Genomic DNA, 12,862 nt, shown 5'->3' with positions numbered 1-12,862 from the left:
ATCAAACTGTTTGTTCTCCTTTTTCCCCCAAATTGGAATCGAAAAAAGAATCGATAAAGAATCGAATCATTTCATAGAATCGAAAAGGGAATCGGAATCGTGAAAATCTTTTCAATTCCCAACCCTACATGTAGAGCCTAACATCTTAGAACACTGCATCATGGCTGTGGCTTCACATTATGTACCTCACAAAAACAGATGAATAGAGGAAACTCTGTTTGAAAGAAAAGTCCTGCTGCAAGGGGTAGGAAACGGGTTCAGAGGGGAAGCTGTTTCACTAAGAAGAAGACATCTTGGTCTGCAGATGACCTCCAACTTCCTCTGATTAGAAAGACTTTGAATATGAAGATGAGTAAGAGAAGCACATGTTAAAGCAGAGGACTGGTTTTTATAACCGCTGCTCTCATTGATCCTTTCTCTGTTGAACTAAAGGTTTCTAATGGAGAACACCTTTATTCTCTGGTCCTAAAATGGGATTAGCCCTTAATTTGCCTAATTAATAATCAATTTGAGGCAGAGTATTTCTTAATTAAGTTAGATGATGGTTTATTTGAAAAGTTGATAATTATATATATACACTGATGGGCCTCATCAGAGACGACAACGACCTGGACTACAAAGAGGAGGTGGAGCAGCTGGTGGAGCAGAGATAACAGCCTGATCCTGAAGGTGGAGAAGACCAAGGAGATCATGGTGGACTTCAGGAAGAAGCGGCCTAACCACGCTCCACTGCTCATCAACAGCTCAGCTGTAGAGGTGGTCAGCAGCACCACATTCATCACAGACACCCTCACCTGGACTGGAAACACCACCTCACTGGTGCAAAGGGCCCAGAAGCGCTTGGACTTCCTGCCAAGCTTCCTTCCTTCAAATTAATTCAGCTTCTTCCCCACCGCCATCAGACAGCGAACTGCTGAGAAAACAGTTCCCAAACCGCTCCCGAACCGCTAATATTTAACTATCAGGTCTCACTCACAGCTGTGAAAAGCACCTTGATTGAAGGCGGGGTCTAAACGAGAATGGGACGGCCTCTTCCCTCCAATGGAAAAGGAAAGCAACCATTGCTATGGCAACACAGTGACTCCCCATGTGCGTAGCTGTAGCTCTGTGGTGCAGGGTGCCATAAAATAAAACATTTACCCCTTTCTTTAAACACATTTTCATGGTCAGATACAACTGTTTCAATACCTTGTGATTTTTTGTCATTGTGATGAAGATGCAGCAAACCAGTGGAACTAACATTTAAATGCATGATTCCTCCGCCATCAGGCTGCTGCTACACCTGTTGCCAAGTTTGAGGGCTGAACGTTTCACTGGCCCCACCCACTACATGGTTTGGGACGGCCCTTAAATGTGGCGGACCCTCCACAGGAAGGTGCAACCAGACGGTTAGTCATAAGGTTTAGTGTTTAGGGGCCGGTGTGGGATTGAGCCTTAGTCAGCACTAAGGACACATCACACAATTTGTGTTGAATGTCCCACATTATGTGTCATGATCTCATAATTAGGATTTTTGGTTTTGTTCCAATTTTTCTATTTGGGTTTTCAGTTACACTTTGATTGATGTAATTCCGTGTTTTCTAGACATTATGTTAATTTCCCTTTAGTGTCATCTAATATATTTTCTAGTTATATTTAAGCACTGTTAGATTTCCTGTTTACTCTCTGTTTCCCCCTTGTGCCAGTCTCATTTCCTTTAGCTCCCTTCTAGTTACTTCTGTCCACACCTGCTCACAATCTGTTAATTACTGCATTCATTCTGCTTGGCATACACCTCCTCTGCATTCCCTGGTTGCTGGATTCCCTTCATTCCCTCTTGAATCCTTTTTCGGCCCTTTGTCCTGGTTCCTGTGTTCCCTGGTTAATTACTTCTGGATTTATGCTTCTGTTGCTAGCGCTCTATCAAGTCTACAAGAAACCACCTCAGCCTCCGTCGCTGCATTTGAGACCAAACCTTAAACTCGATGACATTATGCTATTTTTGAAAATAAAAAATATTAACAATGAGGCCCCCAGAGCATGTAGTCTGAGATCAGCTAGATGGCCTTTACCGAAAACCTCTTTATGCTGCCCAACCAAGGGTGGGCTGTTATGGCAGGGGTGTCAAACTGGTTCCAGAAAGGGCCGTGAGGCTGCAGGTTTTATTTCAAACCAAGCAATGACACACCAGACTCCATTCATCTCATAAAGTCATCATGTTCAGATTAGAATCAATTGATGAAATGAGATCTAAAGAGGTAGAAAAGGGCAATTATAGATATATTTTATTTGTGTATCTCATACACAGGCTTCAGGACACACTTGAGTGTTACAAAATGTCTATAATGTGAATTTTTAATAGTATGGGACCTTTCACTCCCAAGTCATCTCATCAACTGAGTCCAATCTGAACATGATCATTTGATAAGATGAATGAAGTCTAGTGTCTTATTGCTTGGTTGGAAAGAAAACTTGCAACCTTTCTGGAACCAGTTTGACCCCCCTGCATTAGAGAATGAGGTGGTGTCTGTTCAGATATACTGAAAGTATCTGTAGCTGGACACCTGCAGCGAATCTGCTCAGGCTTGTCTTAATTTAAATGAAACTTTTTTGTGACTGCTGTTCTATTATGCCATAAAGAGGAAGTTGAAAAGTCGCTTCCTCCTGTCGAGGCAGCTGGTCCCACGTCTTTAGCATGCAGAAACAGAGAGAAGTTAAAAGGAGAACAAGCAGACTCCTCTGAGGCACCAAACCCATCGCTGTCTTCATTTCATTATTGGTCTTCAAACATAAAGGTGAGTGATTGCAGATCATAAGGTGGCTAAGTGCAGCTGGAAGGTTTTGGTTTGTATGGTTTATTCTCCGTTTGTTTGGGGTTTTTCAGATGGTGCAAGGCAAGTGGAGGGATGCTTTGTTTCACTTCACACTCGTGTTGTTGCTGGTCCTTACATCCGCTCTGAGGACTCTGGACTCAGAACAACAGCTACAGAACAGCGGCTTTGGTCGTCCCCCGCCCCGCCACGGCCTCAAGCTCCTAAAGTGGTACGTCCAAACCTGCCTGGACAACAACATGAGGGCTTTGTGTGATCCTGAAAAGGGAGAATATGGATTCCATGAGTTCAAGAACTTTGGACGTCCTCCTCTGCTTCCAGTGATTCATGACAAAAGGCAGTTCAGATATTTTACTCTCGGGAACCTCCACTCTCATCATGCAGAGGACTTGCCTTACGATGTCAGGAAGTACTACGACCGCAGAGATCCTAAAAGTAACCAGGACAGAGTTCTGGTGAAACTCAACAAGAACAACAGACGCATTGAGGAGATATATGCGTCTGCACATTATCATGCAGCAGAGACGTACAGAATCGGCCAGGAACTTGTTGCTGCTCTTCGACAGAGAGAGAAATCTTGTTTTTACCAAAACGGGATGAACGTCTGATGCAGAATCCCTTCTTTGGCTGCCCATCCCCGTTCAATACCATATTAACAATCTAAGCTTTTAATGTACCAATCCTGAAAACAAGCTTCTCTTAATTTAGGAAATGACTGTAACTATTGACTTTCTTGCTTGTAGAACATATGAAGAGGTTTGCATAAAATTAATAAAATATTTGAAATATATTCCTTTGTGTGGAATAGCCTATTTATGCCTTCTTGAAGTCAATGGTGTTTCTGCATCAGACCTGTGTGTTGAAACACTCACACCTCCCCTGTTCTTACATCATAAAACAGACTTCAGGGTGGGGTAATTATAGTAAGGAACCACAAACGGTTTATTTATAAAGCGCCTTTCACAGATACAATGTCACAGAGCGCTGTACAAAGAAAACACAACAGAAGAGAAGGAACAATAACATCATGGGAAACACAATGAAACAAAACACAATTCTCCAACATGACCAAAAATGAAAGAAAAGATGCTTTTTCCGAATTTACATTTATACGCCAGAGAGGAAGAAAACAGAATGTAAAAATGTTTAGGGTTATGGATGTTAGTATTCAGTCCAGCTGAGGTGTAACATTACCACCAGGACTCGCTCTCAGTGGAAAAGTTTTTTAGAGCTTTGGAGAGGTTTGTGTGAACTTGGATATCAGCTTGAACAGGAGGCAGTCAATCAAAATGTTGCCTCTAATGAGTTGTGAAACAGGGCAGCTCATAGCTTCGTGGCCAAAAGGCACAACCTCTTGGAAAACTCACTTTCAATATTATGATGACAAAGTACCCTCATGCCTACAGTCCTCAAAACCTGCTGAAAGGTCTCATTCATCTTCGGCTCTCCCCTCTTCCCAATGGGAGGAGATCATTGAATCGCTGTTTGCTCACTGGTTGAATTCAGATTTGATTTGATGCTCCCGCTGAAAATGTTGCCGGCTATTTTCAGCAGATAAGGGAGATTTATTGGGTGCTTGTCCCAGTCCAAAGATACAGGGCGACATTTGATCTGGTTAAAGGGGCTCAAGGGCATTTGAAATCTCCCGAAATTCCGGTTTATAGCTAGAAAGATTAAAATGAACTTGGAAATAATGAAAGAGCAGCTAGTGTTTGCCTTGCTGATGTCACACATGCATGAGGAAGGTAGACATGCTGAGCACTGGTGCTTCTTTATTTCTGAACAATAACATCATGGCCAGCATCTTCTAATTTCATAAGAATAAAGGATTTACCTATTTTACAAAAGAAAGGCATACTCATTGTTTATACCCCTTTTCCACTGGCCGAAAAACCCGTTTAAACCCGGGAACAATGTGCTTTTAGTGGCAGTGGCTCACTAATGCATGTCTACCCGGGTCAAACAACTCAGCAAGCGTCCCGCCTTACAATCTCCTCGGCTCTGATCATCATGCTGTGGGAACATCAGAGACGCTAAATTATGTGATACCAATAAGGCCCCGTCCACACGAAGTCAAAAGGAACACGAAACGCTAATATTTTCCAGAACGTTTGTCTTAAAGACGGAGACGTAAAATAAATGTGATCGTCCACACGAATGCATGAAAACGCTGCAAAATGTATGCCAGGCCTGTAAGTGGCGCTGTGGTGCCAAAGCAAAAATAGGCGAAAACGGGCAACGAAATGTTGGGCATGCGCAGTAATATTTATACAACAACCAAACCGGAAAACCGCTAGAAGAAGAGCCAAATCGAAAAGATCGATATTGCTCTGTTCTTCCTGGAGATATTCCAGAAGAAGAAGATTCGTGTTTAGAGGCGACGCTATGACGCATGCGTGTAAGAAAAAAAATGCGGTCAGAGCTTAAAGATGGAAACGCGAAAACGGTGTTTCAAAATCTTCCCACTCTGAAGGCTTAATAAAAAAAAGATTGTTTACAGACCCCCGAAACGCCGGCTTCGTATGGATGAGAGGCTGGTTTGGTGAAAAATTAGTGAATTTAGGCCAGGGTTTGACTTCGTGTGGACGGGGCCTAAATGTTACGTACGGACGTCAACACAACGCACCAGTTGCTTCTGATCTAACAAGAAGAAAAAACTTTGTTTCCATTCGATAAACATAGAGCAGCTCTGGTGAGAGGGATTCAGACAGATGATAAAGAGAAACAATAAAGCACACTGACTACGCCATGGCTTCATTACATGCTGCTCTCCATTGTCTACTTTCCTGATAGCTGTCGCACTGATGACATCATCACTTTGATGACATTGAAATGGACATGTAATGAGAGCTGTACAAAACAAACTTTCATTTTGAATACACTCCGTGTATACAAAATGACAGTAAAGTTTTTCTAATTCATCAACGCTAACCCAGCGGGATGATGTCACCAGACACACAGCTGCCAGTGAAGGGTTAGTCCAGCTTTTTATGCCAATGGGAAGGGAGCTAAATGGTGATTGTTAACAGGTCGACCCATGTTTGAAAAACACGCATTAACCTGCTATTTTCACTGGAAAAGAGGCTTGAAAGGCCTTTCTCAGCACACTGCCTAGACTGCTAATATTGTTATCAACTGACATAAGGGTCCTATAGGAGGTAGACGATGTGAAAACTGGAAAGTAAATTATTCTGGGCCTGGGAAGATCAGATTTGAAGCGCAAAAAACTAAAACAACCATACAAAAATAAAAAACATAAAAGATGTTTACAGACACAACTTACTTTTCAACAGCAACAGTCTGATGTTCCCAGTGTATGCCGATCGGAGCCGAGCTTTTTGAAGGTGATTTGAACCCATGTCGCTTGTCGAGTTGTTTGACACAGGGTCAAAACGGGTCAGTGAGCGTTCCCACTGCCTCTAAAAGATGATTATTGGAAAGAGGTATTCACTAAAGTGATGGAGCCACTGCCTGACTCAGGACGGAAAGGAAAAGATAGGTTTTGTATTTCCCCCTTAGAGAGATCATATCTCTCCTATCCTGGCTTCTCTTCATTGGCTTCCTGTTAAATCCAGAATAGAATTTAAAATCCTCCTTCTCACATATAAAGCCTTAAATGGCCAAGCTCCATCTGATATCAGAGATCTGATTGTTCCTTATGTTCCTAACAGAGCACTTCGCTCTCAATCTGCAGGTTTACTAGTGATTCCTAGAATTTCTAAAAGTAGAATGGGAGGCAGATCTTTTAGTTCTCAGGCTCCTCTCCTGTGGAACCAACTACCAGTTTTAGTCCGTGAGGCAGACACCCTGTCTACTTTTAAGGCTAGGCTTAAAACTTTCCTTTTTGATAAAGCTTCTAGTTAGAGTGGCTCAGGTTATCCTGAGCTATCTCTATAGTTCTGCTGCTATAGGCTTAGACTGCTGGAGGACATAGGGACCCCTTTTTCATCATTCTGCTTCATTCTATCTCTATTCTCCCACTCTGCAGAATCTGTTAGTTCAATCTCTAACGTTCTGCTCTCTCTGCTTTTTCTCATAGTAGCTTCATCTGGTCTGTTCCTGTTTGGCTGTGACTCCATCCTGGAGAGAAATATCAGCTGTGCTGCTGCCATCAACACCTTTGTTTCTAGATGTTGGAGCTTGGCCTGTTTTCCAGTGTAGTCCTGTGTCTCTGACTGTGACTAACTGGATGTGCTCTCTTCATCCTCTGACATGGGAGCTGGCTCGGAGCTCGTCTGCCTGGCTGTGTGTTTCCTGGACGGGGCCGCCTGTGGAGCTGGTGGACAGTTGCCTTTTGTATCTATGCTTCTTTTTCTATGTCTGCTTCTGTTTCCTTGAACCCCAGTGGGCCTCAGCAGATGGCCGCTCACACTGAGCCTGGTTCTGCTGGAGGTTTCTTCCTGTTCAAAGGGAGTTTTTCCTCTCCACTGTCGCTACAAGCATGCTTAGTGTGAGGGATTGCTGAAGAGTCAATGAGTCGATGCAATCAGCTGGTTTTCCTTAGATAGAAAACTTTGAATCAATCTGACTGGATGATCTGGTGAACTGAATGTATATATATATATATATATTTATATATATATAGTGAGAGCGATGTGCATATATCTCTATACCTGTATAAGTGTGTTTGTTTATATAGTAATAAAAAATATATAAAAACCTACATACATCCTATTCTATTACTCTTAAATCCACTAAGAATATTTAAATGCAATGAATCATTTGTTTGTTTTCAACAAGGAAGTAAACAAAATGAAAATTAGTTTAATATTTATCGAGTTAAAGTTGATTAAAATTGATTTCATTTTTTCCCTTTGGGATTAATAAAGTATTTTTGAACTAAATTAAATGAAACCCATTACACTGAGCAGAGCTGTCGACCGCCCCAAGATGGCGCCACCAAATCATGTCAGCCCCAATAAGCGAAAGCGGTCGAAGCGGGGTCTAGTCTTAGATGTATGTCTATGGTAACCAAGGTTAGGATGGCTGACCTGGCAACCAGCCAGCAAGCAGGACAATGAAGGTTGGAATGAGAGCAGGAGTGAAACCTTTGGCTTTGGCCTTTAAGCTACATTTACTTCCGCAGTACCTTAATGCTAATTTACTAAAAGCATCTCTTTAGACTTATCTGAAAAATAATCACTAAATGAATAAATACTAGGCTATAATTGTTGATAGGTGCAACCCTAAGCTATGCTGAAAAGGTAGAAAAAGAAATAGTCCTCCTCTTATTGGATAGACCTTATGTCCAGTTGTTAATGTACAACAATTGCAGAGTTCTTCATTATCATAAGGTCCTGCATCCGTCATGCAGCCGTGAATAAGAGTGCAGCAGCTTCCTCTAACGTGACAAACACCTGTGCTGTCATAAAAACCAGCACAGCAGGTTGCTTCATGACATGCTCATCAGGGCTCCCTGCAAGCTGGCATTTTGCAGATAATAGCCCTGATTTGCACACCAGCGCCCTGTTTTCCTTCGTCTTAAATTAGCAGAAATGGAAATAAAATGGAAGGCGGCGCTAAGCGAAGCCTCCTTATGATGTTTCACTCATGTCTGTCCAAGCTTAACAGAAGACAGGTTCTTTCTGAGTGGATGGACGGGGAGGGCTGGGGGAGTCCGAGCTCTTTGACAGAATTGTAAAGCGGCAGAATGAACAGATGTCTCCCAATGATTAATGTTCCTCCCTGCCTTGCCTCAGAGGGACTGCGTGCTCATGCATCTCTAACCCTCCGCCTCTTCCCTGGAACTCTATAAAGCTAATTTCCTCAACTCATAGCTTTTCTCTGACTTCCCCTTGCTTCCTCCCTCCCTATATGTCTTTCATCTGGAGCAGCAGCTTTTCTTGCATTTTTCTCGTTGGATTAGAGACAGCCGGTCGGCCTTGCAGAAAGAACTGGACGTGCATGACACAGAAGACATACAGCGTCTCATTTGTACATGGAGCCAGTGTCCTGCTGCCATGTAACGCGGCAGGACAGAGGACAGGAGAACTCTGTGTCTCAGGGACCAATCAGAGAGACGAACACAAACTGTCAGGCCCTGTTCTCTCTTCTTACCATAATTTTGAAAGCAGCTTCGTCAAATGGTGTTATTCTGCCCCCTAGTGACAGAAGGCTGCATTATTTTTCATTTTATTATATTTCAGTAGAACATTTACTAATGAATGAACAGAAGGAATGAACGCTATCATGTCTCATGTGCTTTCTTCTGCAGTTTCTTCCCTGAAAGTCTGAACGATGTGTGAAACTGTTCATTGACCTCAGCGACTCCCTCCACAACAGAGACACATTTTAAACAACAGCTTGAAAACATGAAGCAAACATACCCTTAATGCACTGAGGAAAACCTGCAGCTTTTCCTTCTCAGTATTAGTCTGGCAGAGTTTCCTAACTTACCTGAATGAGCTCAGTGATCCAGCACAGAGGAACAGCGCCCCCTGCTGTCCGACAGAAACAAAGAGAGCTCTTAGACCGGGGTCTCATGGGGGAGAACAGCCCATTAAAATCTTGCTCCGCATCATAATGAACACCAGGCCTATGGTAAAGGGCTCACATTAAATATTTAGACTCTCGCTCAATATTTCATATGGTAATTTTGTATTTAAATTGGATTTAAAATTTAATATAAATACAGAGCTAAGTGGGGTAGACTGTTCTCAAACACCACTCCAGACACCTTCCATATGGCTCGGGGGAGTAAATGTGACCCAGGCTGCATACATATGTACATCTGCAGAGTCAGAACACGCAGGGACACACACAGACTCACTCTGAACAATTTCCCCGCTCCCGACCTTAGTTACATATTCTGTCCTCTGGGAAAGCAAAGGCCACCAGAACCATTTACCTTCCTGCAGGTTTATAGCTACCCATGATTTTATGCTGCATTCAAAGGTGATCTGAGGATTTTCACAACTTGGATTTAGGAGGAAAAACCTCCACAACACAACATCCACACCTGGAGAAGTCATGACGTTCCTTTAAATCAGAAGAAAACACCTTTAAGTCCCGCTGGCAGAGGAACAACAACATAGACTAAGTTTGAAATCTGTAAAGAGCTTTACAGATTGTTTTTAATTTTATTTACTCAAGTATAGGTACTTTACTCAAGTCATTTTTTACATTTTTTTTTTTTGGTGTAGGGGTATGGGAGGCACTTATAACTGTATTAAGGCGTTAGTTGTTGCCATGTGGCCAAATTATTCAGTAGGATCAGAGTCTCAGAGCAGAGTTAAAGTTTCTAATAGATTAAACCTTTAGCCTCTATTCTATAGTAAAAGAATGAGGAGAATCGTTTTCTTTTTGGTTTGCTTTTTAATACGAAATAATAATCATAATATTCGTCCTCATTTCTTGTGGTATTTCTATGCTGAAGTTCTTTCCAGGTGGTGTAATATCTATAGCAGGTGGTTCTACGCATCAATACATCAGGTGTTTTCTGAAAGTTGCAGGTTGTTTAAAAAAAACTCTGAAAATAATACAGAAATGTTCTGATATTAGAAATTTTAATTTGTATTTTTGAATACTTAAGTACTTTCAAAGGTGAGTACTTTAATACTCTAACTTGAGGAGATGTTTGACCGAGTAACTTTCATCAGAATTAGAAAATACTCTATTAATCCTTTGCAGGAAATTCTTTTCTTGTAGTGCAACAGTTTACAGAACAGAGAAAAATAAGATTGTAAATACATTACAGCAAAATAAAATATATTAAGACAGAATAAAATTAGTATAATTAGTAAATTACACCCTTCCCATATAAAAAGTGTAAAATAAGATATAAGAATAAAATAAGATAATGATTAGAGTAAATTGCTTGTAGTTGAGTAAAAATTGACTTGAAATACTTTCACTCAGGTACTACTGTTGAGTACTTCGTCCAGCACTGATGTAGAATAAAGTTACACTGAAAAAAAAATAGAAGTTGACAGAACTTACATTTTCTAGGCAACGTGATGCATTTGGTTTTTTGAGTTTTCCTTACTTAAATTCACTGTGGTTGAGTTTACAAAGATTTTTGAGTTCTGCCAACTTAGGTTTTTGGAGTGTTACATAGAAATTTTGAGTTCTACCAACTTAGGTTTTTGAGTTTCACCTTTAAGTTCTGAGTTCTATCAACTTTGTTTTATGAGTTTGACATATAGATTTTGAGTTCTACAAACTCAGATTTTGTAGTGTTATCTGCAAGTTGAGTTCTATCAACTCAGTTTTTTTAGTCCTACCAATCGTCTTCACTACCAATCATTCAACACACAAAAAATTATGTTAATACAACATTTTTATTGCTTCAAGCCAAACATTGCATCAATAGATACAGTATAAAACCATGTTCAACAACATAATCTTAACTGCACAGATCAAAGTAACCTGACACTGGACCAGAATGTTCTAGATTCGTAAGAGTGATGATGAGGGAAAAAACAGTAAGACACCATTTTAGTAAGTTGAAAACACACAGGTAATTTTTTGTGAAGTAAGTGTATTAACATATATGAAAAAATAACAGTTTTACAAATTTGGACGGCCTTCAGTTTGTTTTTTTCAATTGTAGTCTCTTTAAATTGGGTGCACCCTTTTAAAAAAAATAAAATGAAATAAAATGTCTTGTTTCCCAACGGAAAAAGAAAAAGGTTTTCCCTTTTTATCTCTGAGTTTTTCTTTTTAGTCCTACCACTCCGACAGGACGATGAATGCAAGAAAAGAAAGTCCTCTTCAGTCCAAATCCTTCTCTTCAGTCCAAATCCAGATGTTCACACGGTTGGCTCGCCATCTCCATTTAAGGAGAGAATCCAGAATCCAGGGTATCCAAAAAACCCAGCCTGCATAGCACAACAGAGCTTAGTTAAATCCATTCACTTCTTGTTCTTAACTGTACAGTTTATATCTCTCCAAGTATGATAAATTTCAGTGTGTAATGTAACTTTTCTAACTCATTACGAATTAACTGCTGCATTACAGGGTTAACATATAAAATGTTAATGTCACTGTTTTTCTTGTAAAGCAAATAAAATCATGAAAGCAAAAAATCCACATGTAAATAATGTAAATAACAGTAAATACCCACATCGGATTAAGAAAGTAAAATAATGTAGTCTTGTAATATTCTGTGCCTGAGTGCAACAACACTGCACTACATAAAACAATTTAGAAATTTAATAAGTTATTACACTCAACTTAATGTCTCTTTTCATTTGTACAATGAAAATAACAGGCACACTCTTTTCTCTATGCATAAACACTCACCCGCACATGCGCGGCATAAACACGCACGCGCACACGCGCATTATAAACGCGCACGTGCGCTGCTTTTCCTTTCATCAGAACGTGAAAAACATGTGAACTCATGCTTCAACTCGGTGGCAATACACCACAAGGGAATGCTAACTCACGGAGCTAACCGCTAACTGTCTGTACTTTGCAGCACTCACCGGGAAAACTGGTAAGGTCCCAGGGTCGTTCCTCCGTGGTTCTCCAGATGCATAAAATCACAATGTCCGCCAATCTTCTCAAACACGAGGGAAAAAGGCTGTGCCCTTGAAGAAAGGGATAGGAAACCCCGTACCGTAGTGGGCGTGTCCATGAACATAAGCAGTGCGCATGCCCATGAGTTTACAGTTGAGGGAACTCAAAAAATCTTGTATAGGCGATTTAAAACTCCTTGTTAAACCAACTTCTGAGAATTTGAGTTGGGCAAACGTGTATTTATTTGTTAGATGTCAAATTTATATTTCTGAGTCGGATTACAATACAATTGTGTGTTAGAACAACAATTGCCATTTACTTTTTTAACAGTGTACATAAAGTAGTCATTTGTTCAAATATCTGCTCAGTCACAGCTGTTCATCAATATCTACTGTATGTTAAATATTTCATTCAATTCATATCCCATAAATTCATAACAAATGTTATTTGATTTTAAAACTTCTTTAAATAAGACCAACAGGTCTTTAAAAAGAACCATCTATTCAATCCTATCACAGACACATTAAGGTTGTATGCAGAACCTAAATGCATCAAAGATCATCTTCTATCAGTATAATGAGCTTCACTGG

General features: G+C 40.6%; 1 protein-coding gene across 1 annotated transcript; it reads left to right on the top strand.

Moving 5' to 3' along the window:
• The first annotated feature begins 2,677 nt into the window (after positions 1 to 2,677).
• si:ch211-198c19.1 (uncharacterized protein LOC100151013 homolog) lies at positions 2,678 to 3,583 on the top strand. Its single transcript, XM_038273571.1, has 2 exons — positions 2,678 to 2,774; positions 2,864 to 3,583. The coding sequence occupies exon 2, from the start codon at positions 2,864 to 2,866 to the stop codon at positions 3,416 to 3,418; it is 555 nt and encodes a 184-aa protein (XP_038129499.1). The 5' UTR covers positions 2,678 to 2,774; the 3' UTR covers positions 3,419 to 3,583.
• Positions 3,584 to 12,862: the final 9,279 nt, after the last annotated feature.

This window comes from Cyprinodon tularosa, unplaced genomic scaffold, assembly GCF_016077235.1.
Source record: "Cyprinodon tularosa strain WSP-4 unplaced genomic scaffold, ASM1607723v1 ctg877, whole genome shotgun sequence".
NCBI lineage: Eukaryota > Metazoa > Chordata > Actinopteri > Cyprinodontiformes > Cyprinodontidae > Cyprinodon > Cyprinodon tularosa.
The sequence above is the reverse complement of the archived record's forward strand: the minus strand, read 5'-3'. Positions and strand labels throughout refer to the sequence as shown.